Below are 21,998 nucleotides of genomic sequence, written 5' to 3' on the forward strand. Positions count from 1 at the left end.
TTCGGGAGACCCCAGCTCGGGCGGCCGCAGAGGTCGGGATCGGGCCGCGCTGGGCGCTTCGGCCGCGGGTAGACGGGGTGGGGTGGGGGGGCCGGGAGGCCCCGGGCCGCGGTTCCCGGGAGCGCCGGCGCGAATGGGGGGCGCCGGGAAAATCCCCGCGGCGGGCGGGGCGCAGGAACTTGGCGGCCTCGCTGGGCGGGGCGCGGGCGCCGGGAGGGGCTGGCCTGGGCGCGGCGGCCGAGCCGGGCTCTCCTGCCGCCCGGGACGCGCCGCCGCCGCCGCCGCTCTGGAAGAGGCAGGCCCCAGCGCCCTGCGCTCGCCATGGCCACCTAGGCGGCGACGTGAGCGGCTTGGCGACCCCGCGCCGGGGCCGGGCCGCGCCCAGAGTGCCGCTGAGGCCGCAGCGCCCAGAGCCCCGGGCCATGCGGCCGCCGCCTCTGTTACTGCTGCCGCTGCTGTTACTGCTCAGTAGCTGCGGCGCAGCGACGCCCCCGGCAGGTAAGCGGGGCCTGGGTCCCCCACCCACCCAGAGGCCGGCCGGAACCGTTGTCGCACGGGTGGGTGTCAGCGGGGAGCCCGGAGTAGGTGGGGTGCCCACGGGAACCCCGATAGGTTGGGGGTAAACGGGGGTGACCCTAGCGGCTGGGATCCGCAGGGAACCTGGATCGGTTGAGGGGCTACAGGGCTGCCCCGATCGGGCGGGGTCCGCGGGGAGCCCGAAGTGGGTGTGGGGTGGTAGGGGAGAATTCCGGGCAGTCTCGGGGCGTGGAGCTGGCGCAGCGGGAGGAGCCGCTGGACGCCGTTCGCCTCTCCCGGCGCCCTGGACATCGCTGGCAGGAAGGAGGGGCCCAAGCTGCCCCTGCCTGAATCTGGACACACTCTAGCTCCTTCTCTCCCACCCCCGCGCCGCCGCCCAAACTCCAGCGCGGCCCGACTCCGAATGTCTCAAAATGAACAAAGGAAAAACCGAATCCAGGGCTCGAGGAAAGGCCGCCTCTGCGGGCCACAGAGTCTTCTCCTGGGCCGCCTGAACGTAGCCCCGTCTGGCACGTCCTCCCCAGTGGCCTGAGCTGGAAGCAGGTCCCAGGCCTGCCTTCCTGGCAGCTGCGTGCCGTGGAGGCCAGCCACCGGCAGGGACCTCCGTCTTGGAGGTTGTGACTGTAACTCAGTCTTACTGTGGCCGGGTGTGTTTGATATCGGTGTGAAACCCCGATGGGGAACGGTTAGATGGGGGGGGAAGGGGGCGGGGCGGGGCTGCGCTCAGGGCGGGACCCAGAAATGTCGCGTTGCGGGTAAGGAGGTCGGTCAGCTGAACCAGACTGTTAATCCCAGCTCCGTTCCCATCTGGACGGCCCTTTACCTGAGATCGGCCATCTGCTTACCTCTGACATTAACTGACCATACTTATGAGCGAAAGAGAAAAACTACAAAAAAAAGAGAGAGAAAGAAAGAGAAAACAATGACAAAGGTGGATGTGTGAGAACATTCTGTGCATGTGCACGTGTTTGTGTTTTGCTGGGTTCTTTCCTGTAGAAAAGCCGGTATCATAGATTGGGTAACACTTAAGAAGTCTCAAGAATTTAGAAATTTCCTCCCACTTGAATTCTCAAGGTGTTGTTTGCGTTTGTTTCTTTTATCAGCATCCCTTGCTAAAGCCCTTAAATGCCGTAGATCCTGGCTGAGGGGAGCCTTGCATATGGGGATGTGTGCTCCTGGTTAAATGGCTGTTTCCCCTGGGAGTCGGACAGATGGGTTTGAATCTCGACTCCGCTCCTCCCCAGCTTCAAGCCTTGAACAACCTATGTCTGCCCCTTCCCTGCTTCCTTCACATGAGATTTGGGCACTCGTAAAATGTTAGTAATTGCCCAAGGTGGTCCTAGGTCCATCTTTCTAGTGATTATCTTTGATTGTATTCTGCAAAAGTTTGGGTCTCTGTGATGCATTGGAAATAAACTGGTCCTTCACCACAGATTCTTTGCAAAGCAGCACCACATTATACTAATCTGTTTTTTGTGACTATTTGAAATTTTGCATAATAAACAATTGAAAACTAACCAGGATATTTTTAAGAGAAACTCTTTGCTGGTCAAAACACAAAGTGAAAAGATTAACGATTATATAGTAAACGGGTAGTAAGTAGAAAAATTTCCAGACTTCTCCATAATTTACAGGTGTCCTTCAGTAGTCACGTAATTGCTTTTATGGTCAGAGGGGGGAAAAATACAAGTACTGGAAACAAAATTTTTAAAGGGGCACTTGCAATATCTACCCCTTCGAGTTGTTAGAAGGATAACATATGTAAAATACCGGACCTGACCCAATCTGTAGTAGGTGGTGCTTTAGATAGAAGCTAATCAAAGCATTAAAGTGCAGTAAGTCAACCCACTCTTTAGTAATTTAATTACCCGAATGTTGAAGAATTAAGGCTTCTATTTGTAATTGTCAGAGCTGCTGCTTATTGTCTAGCAGATTGGAATGTCCTTAGGCCACAAAATTTTCTCACCATGACTTGCTGGCTTGAACATCCAAAACTTCTGAGAGCTTAGAGACCACTGAGAAAAACCATAAATCCCCGACCACATAAAAACCATTGCAGATAAATGTGTATTAAGTAACTCCTGTTTGTCCATAATCTCAACAGTGGAAACTACTATGTAACTGAAATGTTTGGGGGCAAACTCTATAAATGATAGTAATGTCCACCATTTATTGGGCTACTCTTTTAACTCAGACAAGCTGTTAAGTGCTTTCTATGCATGATCTCTCCTAATTTCCTCACCCATATTTTGAAGTGGATAAGAGCCCCATTTTACTCCCTGGGAAACCAAACCATCCTTTATAGGAAGAGACAAATGGTCTAGGTAAATAAGCTGATGTCCAGTATTTACAGACGAGAGCAGCTTCCTGGTTATGGGTGAGGATTCAGGGAATGTCTTTTTGACTTCTCCTCATCTGCAGGGAGGTGAGATCATTGATGTTCATAATAATGACCCATCCATGGGAAGATTCTGAAGGGTGTTCGATTGTCAAGATTAAATGATTAGGGCTTCCCTGGTGGTGCAGTGGTTGAGAGTCCGCCTGCCGATGCAGGGGACGCGGGTTCGTGCCCCGGTCCGGGAAGATCCCACATGCCGCGGAGCGGCTGGGCCCGTGAGCCATGACCGCTGAGGCTGCGCGTCCGGAGCCTGTGCTCCGCAACGGGAGAGGCCACAGCAGTGAGAGGCCCGCGTAACGCAAAAAAAAAAAAAAAAAAAAGATTAAATGATTAATTTTGATGTTAGCAGTACTTTATTATCTGTGTGTGATGTGTGTTTATCAAACTATGCTGTTAAGACCCAGGAGAGACTATTCTTAAAAATGTATAAAATCTCAAACACCTGGATCCAGGGTGGATCGGAGGTGGCCGGTTGGGGCAGGAAGGTGGAACAGAAGGAGCTGTGGTTGTGAGGTACAGAGGACACACTTGGCACCTCCCTAGGTTATCTCTTCTTACCATTGACAGTTAGTGAACCATTGCCCCAAAGACCGTGGAGAAACAAGTAGACTGGGGCTTTGTACACGCTACTTAGGACTGTGAGCTTTTATCTTGTAGGAGCTGGGGTGTCATTAAAGGCCTGGGGTCCACCTCCAGGGACTGTATTAGTTTCCTGTTGTTGCTGGAACGAATGACTACCAACTTGGCACCTCAAACATGTTCGTCGCCTAACTAATTGGCCATCAGGCGATTTTGCTGTAAAAGATAAAATAACTGGTTGATAGTTTGGTTTCAAGCGGTTGAAATGTGTCAGCAGCGTTTCTTCCAGTTAGTGAAGTTACTGATGACTTTATCGAGCTGACCGATGATGATGATTTTGTTTCTGATTTTGAAACACACTACCCTGGAAGAGAAAGAGACCAACGGCCTTAAAGGTACAGCGTTGAACCAATGTTTCCCATAGAACTAAACGTTTCTCAAGGGACACGTGACAGTATGCCAAGACCACACAATAGCGTAGAGGCTTTCACAACGCAGTACAAAGCTCAGTTACAAACATGCATCCCAGTGTTCAGAAACTGACACCTCGCTTAATGCAATATGAAATCTTAGTGAAAAAGAGAAAGCATGAAACAAGTCAATAGGAAAAAAACAAAACAACGTATAATATGATGAACGAAAGACTTTGAAGACAAGGGCTTTGTAAAGCCCACAAAATAAAATCAGTTGTTTGCGCAGTATTGCCATGCATCTACACACATTTTCAATGGATTCAAATATTTTGTATTTTGCAATAAAGTCTTCTAAGTTTTGTCATCACTTTTCATGTTTCATTATGTCTTATGCACTGTCTCTCTTTTATTTTTCATTATTTTACTTTTTAGAGCTAAATCGCCTGATGGCAAATTAGTTATTTGGCAAAAATGTTTGCAGTGAAAATGCTGTGGCAAAAATGTCTACGGCAAAGAAGCTTATGGTGAAGATGCCTAGAACCAAATTTAGTGTCTTACAGTTCAGGAGGTCAGCAGTCAGATGCAGCTTTCACTGGGCTAAAATCAAGGTGTTGTAGCGATGTGCTCCTTTCTAAGGGTTCTAGGGGAAGAATCACTTCCTTGCCTTTTCCAGCTTCTAGACAAACATACTTATGGTGACATCGGGTCCACCCAAATACTCCAGGATAATCTGTTTTTAGGTCTTCTGATTTGGACCCTAAATTTCTTTTTTTTTTTTAATTTTTTTAACATCTTTATTGGAGTATAATTGCTTTACAATGGTGCGTTAGTTTCTGCTTTATAACAAAGTGAATCAGCCATACATATACATACATCCCCATATCTCCTCCCTCTTGCGTCTCCCTCCCTCCCACCCTCCCTATCCCACCCCTCTAGGTGGTCACAAAGCACCCAGCTGATCTCCCTGCACTATGCAGCTGCTTCCCACTAGCTATCTGTTTTACATTTGGTAGTGTATATATGTCCATGCCACTCTCTCACTTCGCCCCAGCTTACCCTTCCCCCTCCCCGTGTCCTCAAATCCATTCTCTACATCTGTGTCTTTATTCCTGTCCTGCCCATAGGTTCTTCAGAAACTTTTTTTTTTTTTTAGATTCCATATATATATGTTAGCATATGGTATTTGTTTTTCTCTTTCTGACTTCCTTCACTCTGTATGACAGTCTCTAGGTCCATCCACCTCACTACAAATAACTCAGTTTCGTTTCTTTTTATGGATGAGTAATACTTCAATGCATATATGTGCCACATCTTCTTTATCCATTCATCTGTCGATGGACACTTAGGTTGCTCCCATGTCCTGGCTATTGTAAATAGAGCTGCAGTGAACATTGTGGTACATGACTCTTTTTGAATTATAGTTTTCTCAGGGTATATGCCCAGTAGTGGGATTGCTGGGTCATATGGTAGTTATATTTTTAGTTTTTTTGAGAAACCTCCATGCTGTTCTCCATAGTGGCTGTATCAGTTTACATTCCCACCAACAGTGCAAGAGGGTTCCCTTTTCTCCACACCCTCTCCAGCATTTATTGTTTGTAGATTTTTTGATGATGGCCATTCTGACCGGTGTGAGGTGATACCTCATTGTAGTTTTGATTTGCATGTCTCTAATGATTAGTGATGTTGAGCATCCTTTCATGTGTTTGTTGGCAATCTGTATATCTTCTTTGGAGAAATGTCTGTTTAGGTCTTCTGCCCATTTTTGGATTGGGTTGTTTGTTTGTTTGGGGTTTTTTTAAAACTAAATTTATTTATTTTACTTATTTATTATTTTTTAGCTGTGCTGGGTCTTCGTTGCTTCATGTGGGCTTTCTCTAGTTGCGGTGAGCAGGGGCTACTCTTCGTTGCAGTGTGCAGGCTTCTCATTGCGGTGGCTTCTCTTGTTGCAGAGCACAGGCTCTAGGCAGACGGGCTTCAGTAGTTGTGGCACGCAGGCTCTATAGAGCAGGCTCGGTAATTGTGGCACACGGGCTTAGTTGCTCCGCGGCATGTGGGATCTTCCCAGACCAGGGCTCGAACCCGTGTCCCCTGCATTGGCAGGCAGATTCTTAAGCACTGTGCCAACAGGGAAGCCCCAGTTGTTTGATATTGAGCTGCATGAGCTGCTTGTATATTTTGGAGGTTAATCCTTTGTCAGTTGCTTCGTTTGAAAATATTTTCTCCCATTCTGAGGGTTGTCTTTTTGTCTTGTTTATGGTTTCCTTTGCTGTGCAAGCTTTTAAGTTTCATTAGGTCCCATTTGTTTATTTTTGTTTTTATTTCCATTTCTCTAGGAGGCGGGTCAAAAAGGATCTTGCTGTGATTTATGTAATAGAGTGTTCTGCCTATGTTTTCCTCTAAGAGTTTTATAGTGTCTGGCCTTACATTTAGTTCTTTAATCCATTTGGAGTTTAGTCTTGTGTATGGCATTAGGGAGTGTTCTAATTTCATTCTTTTACATGAAGCTGTCCAGTTATCCCAGACCCACTTATTGAAGAGACTGTCTTTTCTCCATTGTATATTCTTGCCTCCTTTATCAAAGATAAGGTGACCATATGTGCATGGCTTTATCTCTGGGCTTTCTCTCCTGTTCCATTGATCTATATTTCTATTTTTGTGCCAGTACCTTATTGTCTTGATTACTGTAGCTTTGTAGTATAGTCTGAAGTCAGGGAGCCTGATTCCTCCAGGTCCGTTTTTCTTTCTCAGGATTGCTTTGGCTACTCGGGGTCTTTTGTGTTTCCATACAAATTGTGAAATTTTTTGTTCTAGTTCTGTGAAAAATGCCATTGGTAGTTTAATAGAGATTGCATTGAATCTGTAGATTGCTTTAGGTTGTATAGTCATCTTCACAATGTTGATTCTTCCAATCCAAGAACATGGTATATCTCTCCATCTGTTTGTATCACCTTTAATTTCTTTTGTCAGTGTCTTATAGTTTTCTGCATACAGGTCTTTTGTCTCCTTAGGTAGGTTTATTCCTAGGTATTTTATTCTTTTTGTTGCAATGGAAAATAGGAGTGTTTCCTTAATTTCTCTTTCAGATTTTTCATCATTAGTGTATAGGAATGCAAGAGATTTCTGTGCATTAATTTTGTATCCTTCTACTTTACCAAATTCATTAATTAGCTCTAGTAGTTTTCTGGTATCATCTTTAGGATTCTCTGTGTATAGTATCATGTCATCTGCAAACAGTGACAGTTTTACTTCGAATATGTTGAATAATAGTGGTGAGAGTGGGCAGCCTTGTCTTGTTCCTGATCTTAGTGGAAATGGTTTCAGTTTTTCACCATTGAGAGCAATGTTGACTGTGGGTTTGTCATATATGGCCTTTATTATGTTGAGGTAAGTTCCCTCTATGCCTACTCTCTGGAGGGTTTTTATCATAAATGGGTGTTAAATTTTGTTAAAAGCTTTTTCTGCATCTATTGACATGATCATATGGTTTTTCTCCTTCAATTTGTTAATATGGTTTATCACATTGATTGATTTGCATATATTGAAAAATCCTTGCATTCCTGGGATAAACCCCACTTGATCATGGTGTATGATCCTTTAAATGTGCTGTTGGATACTGTTTGCTAGTATTTTGTTGAGGACTTTTGCATCTATGTTCATCAGTGATATTGGCCTGTAGTTTTCTTTTTTTGTGGCATCTTTGTCTGGTTTGGATATCAGGGTGATGGTGACCTTGTAGAATAAGTTTGGGAGTATTTCCTCCCTCTGCTATATTTTGGAAGAGTTTGAGAAGGATAGGTGTTAGCTCTTCTCTAAATGTTTGATAGAATTTGCCTGTGAAGCCATCTGGTCCTGGGCTTTTGTTTGTTGGAAGATTTTTAATCACAGTTTCAATTTCAGTGCTTGTGATTGGTCTGTTTATATTTTCTATTTCTTCCTGGTTCAGGTTGTCCATTTCTTCCAGGTTGTCCATTTTATTGGCATATAGTTGTTTGTAGTAAGCTCTCATGATCCTTTGTATTTTTGCAGTGTCAGTTGTTACTTCCCCTTTTTCATTTCTAATTCTATTGATTTGAGTCTTCTTCCTTTTTTTCTTGATGAGTCTGGCTAATGGTTTATCAATTTCGTTTATCTTCTCAAAGAACCAGCTTTTAGTTTTATTGATCTTTGCTATTGTTTCCTTCATTTCATTTTCACTTCTTTCTGATCTGATCTTTATGATTTCTTTCCTTCTGCTAACTTTGGGGTTTTTTTGTTCTTTCTCTAATTGCTTTAGGTGTAAGTTTACATTGTTTATTTGAGATGTTTCTTGTTTCTTGAGGTAGGATTGTATTGCTATACACTTCCCTCTTAGAACTGCTTTTGCTGCATCTCATAGGTTTTGGGTCATCATGTTTTCATTGTCATTTGTTTCTAGGTATTTTTTGATTTCCTCTTTGATTTTTTCAGTGATCTCTTGTTTATTTAGTAGTGTACTGTTTAGTCTCCATGTGTTTGGTTTTTTTACAGACTTTTTCCTGTAATTGATATCTAGTCTCATAGTGTTGTGGTCAGAAAAGATACTTGATACAATTTTCAGTTTTCTTAAATTTTCCAAGGCTTGATTTGTGACCCAAGATATGATCTATCCTGGAGAATGTTCCATGAGCACTTGAGAAGAAAGTGTAATCTGCTGTTTTTGGATAGAATGTCCTTTGAATATCAATTAAGTCCATGTTGTTTAATGTATCATTTAAAGCTCGTGTTTCCTTATTTATTTTCATTTTGGATGATCTGTCCATTGGTGAAAGTGGGGTGTTAAAGTTCGCTACTATGATTGTGTTACTGTCGATTTCTCCTTTTATGGCTGTTAGTATTTGCCTTATGTATTGAGGTGCTCCTATGTTGGGTGCATAAATATTTACAATTGTTATAACTTCTTCTTGGATTGATCCCTTGATCATTATGTAGTGTCCTTCTTTGTCTCTTGTATTAGTCTTTATTTTAAAGTCTATTTTGTCTGGTATGAGTATTGCTACTCCAGCTTTCTTTTGATTTCCATTTGCATGGAATATCTTTTTCCATCCCCTCACTTTCAGTCTGTATGTGTCCCTAGGTCTGAAGTGGGTCTCTTGTAGACAGCGTATGTATGGGTCTTGTTTCTGTATCCATTCAGCCAGTCTGTGTCTTTTGGTGGGAGCATTGAATCCATTTACATTTAAGGTAGTTATTGATATGAATGTTCCTATTACCATTTTCTTAATTCTTTTGGGCTTGTTATTGTAAGTCTTTTCCTTCTCTTGTGTTTCCTGCCTAGAGAAGTTTCTGTAGCATTTGTTGTAGAGCTGGTTTGGTGGTGCTGAATTCTCTTCGCTTTTGCTTGTCTGTAAAGATTTTAATTTCTCTATTGAATCTGAATGAGATCCTTGCTGGGTAGAGTAATCTTGGTTGTAGGTTTTTCCCTTTCATCATTTTAAATATGTCCTGTCTCTCCCTTCTGGCTTGCAGAGTTTCTGCTGAAAGATCAGCTGTTAACCTTATGGGGATTCCCTTGTATGTTAATTGTTGCTTTTCCCTTGCTGCTTTTAATCTTTTTTCTTTGAATTTAATTTTTGATAATTGTATTAATATGTGTCTTGGTGTGTTTCTCCTTGGATTTATCCTGTATGGGACTCTCTGCATTTCCTGGACTTTATTGACTATTTCCTTACCCATCTTAGGGAAGTTTTCAACTATAATCTCTTCAAATATTTTCTCAGTCCCTTTTTTTTTCTCTTCTTCTTCTGGGACCCCTGTAATTCGAATGTTGGTGCATTTAATGTTGTCCCAGTGGTCTCTGAGATTGTCCTCAACTCTTTTCATTCTTTTTTCTTTATCCTGCCCTGTGGTAGTCATTTCCAGTATTTTATCTTCCAGGTCACTTATCTGTTCTTCTGCCTCAGTTATTCTGCTATTAATTCCTCCTAGAGAATTTTTAATTTCATTGATTGTGTTGTTCATCATTGTTTGTTTGCTCTTTAGTTCTTCTAGGTCCTTGTTAAATGGTTTTTGTATTTTCTCCATTCTATTTCCAAGATTTTGGATCATCTTTAATATCATTACTGTGAATTCTTTTTCAGGTAGACAGCCTATTTTCTCTTCATTTGTTAGGTCTGGTGGGTTTTTCCCTTGCTTCTTCATCTGCTGTGTATTTCTCTGTCTTGTCATTTTGCCTAACTTACTGTGTTTGGGGTCTCCTTTTCACAGGCTGCAGGTTCGTAGTTCCTGTTGTTTTTGGTGTCTGTCCCCAGTGGCTAAGGTTGGTTCAGTGGGTTGTGTAGGCTTCCTGGTGGAGGCGAGTGGCACCTATGTTTTGGTGGATGTGGCTGGATCTTGTCTTTCTGGTGGGCAGGCCCACGTCTGGTTGTGTGTTTTGGGGTGCCTGTGATCCTATTATGATTTTAGGCAGCCTGTCTGCTAATGGGTGGGGTTGTGTTCCTGTCTTGCTAGTTGTTTGGCATGGGGTGTCCAGCACTGTAGCTTGCTGGTAGTTGAGTGGAGCTGGGTCTTAGCGTTGAGATGGAGATCTCTGGGAGAGCTTTCGCTGTTTGATATTACTTGGAGCTGGGAGGTCTCTGGTGAACCAGTGTCCTGAGCTTGGCTCTCCCACCTCAGAGGCTCAGGCCTGACACCTGGCCGAGCACCAAGACCCTGTCAGCCACACGGCTGTGCACGCCCTGTGTCCTCCTCAGAACCCTAAGTTTCATCCCCTCCCAAAGATATCTGTGTCCTGTGAATACATTAGGACACAGACATCTTTGGGAGGGGCCACTGTTCTGCCTACAGCAGGGTCAGACCATTGAATGCAGTGATCAGCATGGGGCTGGGCCCTCTGTTGCTGATCACTGAAGGCAGGGTCTGGGTATCGGGTTGCGGCTCGCCACCTGCAGAAGCAGCCATCCATCAGATCACCCTGAAATGGGCACGTCTTAAAAATCACACTTAGGCAGCAGTGTCTGGTTTGCCTTTCATTCGTGGTCCTGCATTTGCCCCTCACTCCATCTCTGGGAGAGATGGTATCATTTCATTACTCATGGGAAAACTGAGGCTCAGGTGGGGTCGTGGTAGGATCCCATGGCTCTAGGTGGCAGGATCAGGATTCCAGCCAAAGCCCTTTGTCCAGAAATTCTCTTCCCTTCCCACAGAGCCTTTGTCAACACTGTTGACAGAAGGTGCTATGGCCCTAAATATATTGACCCTTTAGAGCCATCCAGATAAGTCCATGGTCCAGAGTTATACCCACTCCCTGCCTCAGCCACTGAGACCAGAGAAAAGGCAGGACTTACACATAAAGCAAGGAAGAGAAAGAGAGACTGAGATTAGCGTGGGTTTCGGGTGGACAAATGCAACCCTGAGGACACAGAAACTGGCTACATAATCCCTGAAGCAACTCAGGCCGCTGGGCTGCAAGCCACTCGCTCCCCAGATCCTGCGTGCCTGGTCCTCCAGGCACTAGGGATGAAACAGCCCCCAAGTGTGGCAACACCCAGCCCTCCTGGAGCTCGCTGCTCTAGTGTTGGGGGAGACTGTCAGTGAGCTGCTAGCAAGGAGGAGAGGAAACGATCATGTGGTGCTCGCACTGTTCTCAGCACCGCATGTGAAATTAACCCACTCATTCCTCATAATAACCCTTTGAAGTCTGCACTGTTTTCGTTTCCATTTCGCAGGGGAGGCAACCAGGCACAGAGAGGGAAACAGCTTGCTCAAGGTCCCGCAAAGCACGCGTGGCTTTGAACCCAGGCAGTCAAGTTCTGGAATCCATGCCTCTCACCACCGGGGTGTAAACAAAGGACGCAGGTGGTGGGAAAGCTAGGAGAAAAGGAAAGCAGGGATCGGGAGTGGCCTGCCCTGGGCTTCGTAGGCAGGAAGCTGCTCTGATAAGGTGGCATCTGAGCAGAGACATGAAGGGAGCGGGGGAGAGAGCCTGGCACAGGGGGAGAGAAGGCTCCAGAGAAGGGCAGCAGCAAGGGCAAGGCGAGGTGGGAGGGTTCCCGGCGCTTCCCAGGAACAAGGAGGAGGCCACGGGAGGCTGTGGAGGGACGGGCCTCCTGAGAGGCGTGCAGGGCCGGGGTTGAAGCTGTTGGTGTTAATGAGTGGGCAGCCTCTGGTACTTCACTGTGAAATCTACAGCCGTAAGACTCATTTTCTTCTCTGAATGTGGTGAGACAGGGGAGTCCAAGAAACTCAAATACGAGAGCAAAACTGCAGGTCCTCTCTCCACACCTCAGTAAAATGAAAGTTGAAGAAAGTGGAAGACTCATCTGGAGACCCCAGCTTTTCCAGAAGCCTTTCTTCTGGTCCACGTGCCAGTTGGGGTGGAAGACTTCACTGGTCCCCTGTCGCTCCCTTTCTCAGCTGAATGTTTAGACGGGGGAGAGGGTGCCAGGAGAAGGGCGGAGGGAGGGGGAACGCCTCTGGCCCCTCCCCAGAGATGGGGAGATGGGGAGGAGCCCTGGGGCAGGCCGAATAAGGGTCCCCAAAGGTGTCCACATCCTCATCCCCGGAACCTGTGACCACGTCATCTTACATGGCAAAAGGGGTTTGGCAGACGTGATTAAATTAGGGGTCCTGAGCTGGGGAGATTATCCTGGATTGTCGGGCTCTGTGGGCCCAGTGCAATCACAAGGGTCCTTGGAAGATGGGAGAGGGAGGCAAGAGAGTCAGAACCAAAGAGACGGCAGCACAAGAAAGACTCAGCCCAGCATTGCCGGAGGCAGAGGCCATGAGCCAAAGAATGTGAGCAGCTTCTAGGCAAGGAAAAAGGCAAGCTTCCAGAAGGAACAGAGCCCTGCCGACACCTTGACATGGGCCCAGTGAGACCTACTGCAAACTTCTGACCTCCAGAGCTGTAAGAGCATAAATCTGGGTTGTTTTAAGACACTACATTTGGGGTCATTTCTTTCAACATCAGTAGGAAACTGGGGACTTCCCTGGTGGTGCAGTGGTTAAGAATCCACCTGCCAGTGCAGGGGACACGGGTTTGAGCCCTGGACCGGGAAGATCCCACATGCCGCGGAGCAGCTAAGCCCGTGCACCACAACTACTGAGCCTGTGCTCTAGAGCCCGCGAGCCACAACTACTGAGCCTGTGTACTGCAACTACTGAAGCCCGCGCGCCTAGAGCCCTTGCTCCGCAACAAGAGAAGCCACCGCAATGAGAAGCCCACGCACCACAACAAAGAGTAGCCCCAGCTCGCCACAACTAGGAGAAAGCCCGCATGCAATGAAAATCCAATACAGCCAAAAATTAATTAATTTTTTAAAACTAGGAAACTAATATAGACAGTAGAAGGCCTCCGGTATGCTCTGATGGGTGCCCAGCCCCAACCAAGCACTCACCCCTGAGACCCTGCACATCCCTCCCTGGAAGCAGAACTTCATTTCTCAGCTCAGCTTTGGCATCCACTGGGCTATAGCAGCCACAGTGAGCGGGATGGGCCTGACCAGGAGACCAGCCTCCCGCCATGCTGCGCCTTTGGCCCAGCTTCCATGAGGCCTGGTATGAGTTGGCAGCAGTGCTGGTGAGCTGCTTGAATTAAGATCTAGAATGGAGGTCAGCCCAAGGTCATAGCTGTGAAGACAGTGGACATTCTGTAAGTAAACAAGTGGCCACAGACTCTAGGTAATGTACCTTTCAGAAGAGAGCAGCGGGCCAGGCTATCAGCTGATCCGGGCATCCTTCTTTAAGCTTGGATGCATTTACTGAAATTGTGTGGTTTGAGTTTCCTGCTTTGAATTCTGGAACGGCATGTTTTTCAAACTTCACTTTCCACCTCTGGGTGTTTCTCATTAATGGTTTTTTTTTTGTTTTTTTTTTTTGTCTGCTGCGTCGGGTCTTTGTTGCTGTGCGTGGGCTTTCTCTAGTTGCAGCGAGCGGGGGCTACTCTTTGTTGCACAGGCTTCTCATTGCAGTGGCTTGAGCACGGGCTCTAGGCATGCAGGCTTCAGTAGTTTTAGCACACGGGCCCTACAGCTCACGGGCTTCAGTAGTTGTGGCGTACAGGCTTAGTTGCTCTGTGGCATGTGGGATCCTCCCGGACCGGGGATCGAACCCATGTCCCCTGCGTTGGCAGGCGGATACTTTACCACTGCGCCACCAGGGAAGTCCCCATTAATCTTTAAATCTCAGAGAAAGTCTATCATTACGGTCTGTTTTCTAACTAGAGCAAAGGCTCCCGTGCGGGCAGCCTCTAGCCCAATCCTGTAAAGCACCTGTTTGGAGTTGTGTCTCCCAGGTCACCCCGAAAAGGGGGATTCAGATCTTGGTGGCAGTTCCCTGGGGAATGTGTTATTCTATCGTTTGTAGTTCTCAAACTTCAGTGTGCATGAGAATCAGCTGGGAAGCTTGTTGAAATGCAGAACTCCTGGTCTGGGGCGGAGCCTGGGAATCTGCATTTTAACTTCAGTGCTTGTGATGTTGGGGGGGGTCTTTGAGAAACACAGCGACTCTGATGAAGCTCAGAAGACAAGTCCTCACCCTCCCAGGTGTCTGTGGGCTTTGCACGCCTGGTTTGGGGTATGTTTCTGTGTGTGTGTGTGTGTGTGTGTGTGTGTGTGTGTGTGCGCGCGCGCACCCATGTTTGTGGACGTTTACCAAACACTCCTTTGGTATAAGTCTGGGTCTAATGCATGTCAAATAGTCATCAAGTTAATTTTCTCCACGGCCTTCTGCAGTCTACTGTTACTTATTCCTTACTCCTGACGAAGAAACAGAAGCCCGGGCTGTTAAGTTACCCACACTTACTAAACGTAAAACAGGCATTCTGGTTCAGCCAGACCCCATACCCAGGACCCATTCATAAGGACTGGAACCTGCAAGTGGAGAGGCATCCCCAAGCCCCCCTTTTTCCCACGGTCTGTGTCAGTGGTGCCGTCTTTAGTCAAAGGCTAAAGGAGTAGGGGAGAACGGGTAATACCAAAAACCGAGGCGTAATGGGAAGGAAATCCAAAAGAGGGGATATATGTATATGTATGGCTGATTCATTTTGCTGTTCAGTAGAAACTAACACAGCATTGTAAAGCAACTATACTCCAATAGCAATTAGTTAAAAAAAAAAAAAAAAAACCAAGGTGTAGGAATGGTCTGGTAGAGTGCATTGGAATATTTTTGTAATCGATTTTTCTCCTCTCGACCCTCCCTTTCTCTCCCGCCTCTCCTCCCTTTTCTTATTCTCTGTCCCTGTCAAGACACCCCCTTCCAGCTGCCTGCTCCTCGAAACCTGAAGGTTCACCTGTACAACGCCCAGCAGGCTCTGAGCTGGGAGCCTGTGTCCCTGAACAATGACGCAAGGCCGGTGGTCTACCAGGTGCAGTATAAATAGTAAGCGACATTTCCGTTGGCATTCTTACTGGGAGCTGGGGTTGGGAGGTTGTTACGGAACCTGAGGCCAGCTGCCTGTTCTTGCCTCTTGGCAGGCTGCATGCAAGTCCATGGGAAGCAGATAGTTCTCTTGTCCTTTTTACATCTCCAAGGACAGAGATTTCACGACACCCCGTGTATCTGAAGGCTGAAAGGACGCTGGCCCTCAGAGAACTCAGCTGTCTAACCACATGACTGCTTAGTTTGGTGAAAGTTGATTCATCAGTTTCAAGAGAAGATGTATAAAAAGCCTTCCTATCTTGAAAGGGCAAGAGGCATCTTTTGGTCTTCATCTCTTTCAAGTGTCAAAATCTGGTTTATTTAGGCTTGTGGGCCAAATTTGGTCTAATAAGGAAGTTATTCATCTAATGAACTATTAATTCTCAGTTTCTAAGCTGGTGTTCCATTTTTTTCTGGCCCCTCATTCTGTCTCTCACCTTCTTTTCAAGCTTTTTTACAGTTTGCCATCACTTGATTTGCAGTATAGACACATAGGGGAAGAAGAAAGGCAAAATCCAAGTCCTTGTTTACCCTGTTAAATGAATTAAGTGGAGACTAAGTTAAAATTATTGTGGGAATTCCCTTGCGGTCCAGTGGTTAGGACTCCACTCTTCCAATACACAGGGCGTGAGTTCAATCCCTGGTCGGGGAACAAAGATCCTGCATGCCACACGGTGCACACACACACAAAATTATCGGCTAAGTCATTTTTAGATTACTAAATAAGCAAAATTTTAAAAAATAGGAATGCTAGGGGCTTCCCTGGTGGCGCAGTGGTTGAGAGTCCGCCTGCCGATGCAGGGGACACGGGTTCGTGCCCCGGTCCGGGAAGATCCCACATGCCGCGGAGCGGCTGGGCCCGTGAGCCATGGCCGCTGAGCCTGCGAGTCCGGAGCCTGTGCTCCGCAACGGGAGAGGCCACAACGGTGAGAGGCCCGCATACCGCAAAAAAAAAAAAAAAAAAAAAGGAATGCTCAGTGCTTTTGAGAATGTGGCTGGTGGATGCAGTGCTGGATCAGGATCAATTATGAGCACAGCCCCCTTAGAAAATAATTCTACTCTTCACTTACAGTCTTAGGGATGTCCATGTTACTTTCATCCTAGGCAGACAATACGACCCCCCCATCATGAAAAAAAAACAAACTTTTATTCATGAAGATATACTGATACATTGAAGTGTCTATTCATGTCCATTAGCAGGAAGGTGGCAAACTGTGTCAAGTTTTAACTTATGGATGAACCGTTAGGTGACCAGTAAAAAGGGTAGTTATGTGTCACATGACAGCAGGTGCAACTGTATGCGACATGGAATGAGTCTGTGGTCAAGAGCAGGCAGGCAATGTAGAAAAATTACAGATGGTTAATTTGTTAGAGGAGTAGTTTCCAGATGACTTCGTTTTCATCGTGAACTATCCATTGTAACAATACTTGCTTAACAAAAATAAATTCTGAACTGGGATTTGAGTACTATCTCTGGATTGCATTTATCTATTTCTTAAGTAATTATAAATTATAAACATGATCATCTGTAATAAAAGGACCAGTCCGTGAGGACCGGCTACATAATTTGCAGGGCCCGGTGCAAAATGAAAACATAGGGCCCCTTGTGCAAAAACTATTGGGAATTTCAGGATGGTAAAGCAGAGCTTCAAACCAGGTGCCCTCCTAGGAGTACAGCTTTGTGCCACTGCGCAGGTCACGTGCCCGTGAAGCTGGCCCTGCTCGGCATTGAGTAAATATGGTATCCTAGAGCCACACAAGAAGATTTCAGTAAGGGGAAGTTACAGCTGATCTGTTGACTAGCATTCCTTAGCCTTGACTGGGGAAGTACATTTGTGGGTTGACAGAGCACCTCTAAATATTAGAAGTATTTGTTAAAGCCTTTGACAGTTTCACATCACAGACCAACCTGTTTCACTGTGTTTTCTATTCGGAAAGCATTTTGTAGATATTTTATCAGGTTAGAGGTTGGTTTGGGATGTGATGTGTTGAATGTGAATGTCCCTATTTGTAAAAGCTGAGGGGGTCACTGAAAACTCAAACAGAAGCTAATTTTGTTTTCTTTTCCAATTATAGATTTGATCATGGAAGAGGGCCTTTGCTTTTTTTGTCGGTTTGTTTCTAGGTACTTTCACATGTTTAGGACATTTTAGTTACATTAAATAATTTAATTTTGAGGGGGCTCAAAATTAAATTTAAAAAATTTTAAAAAAAATTAAAAAATGGGACTTAAAAGTTTCCATTCTGTTTCTCTCCAGTAAAACATCACTATAATTATAAATAAACGTGCCTCTGTTTTTTGACAGTCACAGTAGCAAAGCCAAAATTACATAGAGCACTTTGTGGGCAAATTTTAAGTTTAAATCAGAAGTTGCAGATCATGTGGCCTAAAGTCTGTGTTTGGTCACAGTGTTTAATTTTTTTTTCCAATTAGTGCCAACATTTAAACATCTGGAGAGTTCACTTAAAAAAAAAAAAGAACCGAATTTCTGTTTTTTCTTGAAAATAAAAACAGGCAGACAGCAGGGCCCTTTCTAGGTCACACCCCACTTGCCCAGTCTTCCCAATGCATTTTTTAAATTTCATTGTTTTATAATTTTAATAGCAATACATTTTCTTTATAGAAAATGTGGAAAATCTAGAAAAGTAAAAAGAATAAAATTAAAACAACCTGCTGTCCAAGAAAAATCACTATTCTCATTTTAGTGTATTTCTCTCTAGACATTTTTTTCTAAATACGTGCAGTTGTTTGCAAATGTGCCAGCATGTGTGTAAGACTGAAACAAAACTGGGGTTATGCTTCTGGGTCCTGTTTCCTTTTTTTCTTTCCTTTTAACTTAATGTAGTTAAGCATGTAGCCACTTTTTTCATACAGTTATTTCTGTGTGAACATTTTTATTCTATGTTCTGTTATATGATGTATCACTCAGGATTTTTTAAACTTTTCCTCACTCATGAGTGGTATAAATAGTTGACAGTTTGTGACTGTTATAAGTAATGTCCTCAAACATAAACTGTGTCGGATTTTCTTACATTTCTGGACAATGACTTGCTGGGTTCAAAGGGAAAAAACTTCATCATTTTTGGAAGTGATGTAACAGAGCCTGGACAGTGAAATCATTGGTTGCCCAGGTGTTTAACAGACATTTAGATGGTGGTTACTAGGCACCAGGCCCTGATCCAGGCACTTTCCTGGTGTCCACTGTTTCAACTGTCAGGACAACCCTGAGAGTCAGATGCTATAGTTCATCCCATCTTATAGATAAGAAGACTGAGGAACAGAGAAGTGAAGTAACTGGGATTTGAACCCAGGTAATCTGGCCCCAGAGTCCATGTGTTTAATCATTATGCTGTTCTCCCTCTCATGATGAGGTTGCTTTCAAAATTAGGTAAAAGGGACAGAGGCCATCCACATGAGTACATTGCCAGGAGCCAGGACTACTTGCTGGGTAAGGCTCAGACTGGCTGATTCAACATAAGCCTGGGCAAGAGGGTGGGAGTCCAGACATGGGGCAGTGCCATGCTCGTGAGGCTGTGTCCATTTCATTATCCATTTAAATGGGGCCCACAGCACCTTATTTTTGTCCTTTGCAATTAGATGGGGAGGCCACCTTCCAGAACTCCACTTCCCCCCACCCCCGCAAACTGCTGACCTTCATGTGTCAGCTCTCATTTAAATTTGGAGGGCTTGTGCCCTTTTAAACACCTTTTCTGAGAAACACTTTTAAAAAGTAGTTCTGAAATTCAGCGGATTTCTGTGTATTGATTTTGTAACCTGCAACTTCACCAAATTCAATGATGAGCTCTAGTAGTTTTCTGGTAGCATCTTTAGGATTTTCTATGTATAGTATCATGTTATCTGCAAACAGTGACAGTTTAACTTCTTTTCGAATTTGGATTCCTTTTCTTTCTTTTTCTTCTCTGATTGGCTAGGACTTCCAAAACTATGTTGAATAAAAGTAGCGAGAGTGGACCTCCTTGCCTTGTTCCTGACCTTAGAGGAAATGCTTTCAGCTTTTCACCCTTGAGTCTGATGTTAGCTGTAGGTTTGTCATATATGGCCTTTATTATGTTGAGGTAGGTTCCCTCTGTGCCCACTTTCTGGAGAGTTTTTATCATACATGGGTGTTGAATTTTCTCAAAAGCTTTTTCTACATCTATTGAAATGATCATGTGGTTTTTATTCTTCAATTTGTTGATATGGTGTATCACACTGATTGATTTGCGTATATTGAAAAACCCTTGCATCCCTGGGATAAATCCGAAAGGGGCAAGCTTGGAGGTGAGGGGAGGAGATGGAACATGGGTGGTCAGTTCCCTGGCAAATCAGGGAGAGGGCCTTTTGCCCCAGTTCAACAGCTGGGATTGGCAGGGAGAAGGTTATAGTACCTTTAAGTATCTGTATAACTTAAAAAAAAAAACACTTACCCCCTTGTGAAGCACAGCACCCCCAGACTGAGAGGGGCTGCCTGTGGTTTGTGGTCCCTTCCCCATTAGGGCCTGTGGCCCCAGGGCGTGGAGTATGGTGGGCGTCTTCTGTGGAATCCCTGGCCACATGTGGCTTTCATCTGGTCACCCGCCACATTAGCAGAAGATAAGTCTCCAGGCAGGGTCAGAGGTACACTTAGAAGCACATGTGTTGTGTGAGAGCTGGTGGCCGTGACCCCCTCAGCCTCATTTCTCCTGTCTCCCCTGGCCTTGCTTTCCAGGCCAGAGTTGCTGTCCAGGGCACAGCCTGTCCCTAGAGGGGACGTGCCTGCTGCCGCACTACTGAGGCTTCTAGAGCTTCCTCCCTGCCTTTTCTCAAGTCAGTCACCTAAGGACAGAGCTCAGAGTCAGCGAGTAGAATCCCACGTGGGCAGGTGGCATTGGGACTCTGGGGAATGCATTCTCACTTACAAGGATGCATGGCCTTACATTTGGCAAAGTTTTCATGTGGCCAAGACTCTCTTTAAATGGGCAGCTATGGGGTAAAAACAAACTCTACACCAGCAGGAAGTATGGGTATGGTTTGTATGAACACAGTATCATACATGTAACACCTGTAACAGCCTAAGACATAGGCTACAGAGGCTGAGTTTGAAGCATTAAAATCAACTGTAGAACAAAACGGCAGAAAATGTTTGCAAATCATATATCTGATAAGGGACTTGTATCCAGAATGTATAAAGAACTCTTACAACTCAAAATTAAAAGGCAAATAACCCAATTAAAATATAGACAAAGGATTTGGGTAGACAGTTCTCCAAAGAAGATATGCAAATAGCCGATAAGCACGTGAAAAGATACTCAACATCATTAGTCACCAGGGAAAATACAGCCACTTGGATGGCTACAATAAAAAAGGCATGGGCTTCCCTGGTGGTGCTGTGGTTAAGAATCCGCCTGCCAATGCAGGGAACACGGGTTCGAGCCCTGGTCCAGGAAGATCCCACATGCCGCGGAGCAACTAAGCCTGTGCGCCACAACTACTGAGCCTGCGCTCTAGAGCCTGCAAGCCACAACTACTGAGCCTGTGTACTACAACTACTGAAGCCCGCGCACTACAACTACTGAAGCCCGCGCGCCTAGAGCCCTTGCTCCGCAACAAGAGAAGCCACCGCAATGAGAAGCCTGCACACCGCAATGAAGAGTAGCCCCTGCTCACCGCAACTAGAGAAAGCCCGTGTGCAGCAATGAAGACCCAATGCAGCCGAAAATAAATAAAATAAATAAATTTATTTTAAAAATAAAATAAAATAAAAAAGGCATAATAACAAGTGTTGGTGACGATAGGAGAAATTGGAACCCTCATACATTGTGGGTGGGAATGTAAAATGGTGCAGCTACTTCGGAAATCAGTTAAAAATAGAGTTACCATATGACCCGGCAAGTCCACTCCTAGGTATACACCCCACAGAACTGAACATAAGTTCACAAAGAAATTTACATGCGAATATTCTTAGCATTATTCACAATAGCCAAAAAGTGGAGACAACCCAGGGGCCCATCAGCAGATCAGTGGATAAACTAAATGTGGTATGTACATACAATGGGACATTATCTGGTCATAAGAAGGGATGAAGTACTGATACATGCTACAACATGTATCACGCTTGAAAACATACTAAGTAAAACAGGCTAAGTGAAGGGCACTCGTCACAAAAGACCACATAGTTCATGATTGTATTTCTATGAAATGTCCAGAACAGGCAACTCCATAGAGGTAGAAAGTATATCAGTGGTACCGTGCTTGGGGGGTGGAGGAAGTGGAGAGCGACTGCTGTAGGTGCAGGGGTTTTTAGGGGATGATGAACGTGTCCTGAAATGGATTGTGCTGAGGCTGCACACCCGTGTGAATTTACTGAAATCCATTTTAAATGGGGGTAGTGGTACCACTTTAAATGGGGGTAGTGTATGGTATGTGAGCAATGTCTCAATCAAAAACATCGAATTAAAATCTCATCTCTGGGGCTTCCCTGGTGGCGCAGTGGTTGAGAGTCCGCCTGCCGATGCAGGGGACGTGGGTTCGTGCCCCGGTCCGGGAAGATCCCACATGCCGCAGAGCGGCTGGGCCCGTGAGCCATGGCCGCTGAGCCTGCGCGTCTGGAGCCTGTGCTCCGCAACAGGAGAGGCCACAGCAGTGAGAGGCCTGCGTACCGCAAAAAAAAAATAATAATAAAATAAAATATAAATAAATAAAAACTCATCTCTGGGGA

The 21,998-nt window shown here is 45.4% G+C and overlaps 1 protein-coding gene across 2 annotated transcripts in view; it reads left to right on the plus strand.

Moving 5' to 3' along the window:
- Positions 1 to 205: 205 nt before the first annotated feature.
- IFNGR2 (interferon gamma receptor 2) overlaps positions 206 to 21,998 on the plus strand; it is a 34,674-nt gene continuing 12,881 nt past the window's right edge. For both annotated transcript variants that reach the window (XR_010943821.1, XM_067739380.1), the window contains exons 1-2: positions 206 to 498; positions 15,129 to 15,261. Coding sequence is in view for 1 of the 2 variants with exons in the window: in XM_067739380.1 (XP_067595481.1) it covers positions 423 to 498; positions 15,129 to 15,261 (209 nt within the window). In the remaining variant the exon portion in view is untranslated. The remainder of the gene's footprint in view (positions 499 to 15,128; positions 15,262 to 21,998) is intronic.

This window comes from Pseudorca crassidens, chromosome 5, assembly GCF_039906515.1.
Source record: "Pseudorca crassidens isolate mPseCra1 chromosome 5, mPseCra1.hap1, whole genome shotgun sequence".
Taxonomy (NCBI): domain Eukaryota; kingdom Metazoa; phylum Chordata; class Mammalia; order Artiodactyla; family Delphinidae; genus Pseudorca; species Pseudorca crassidens.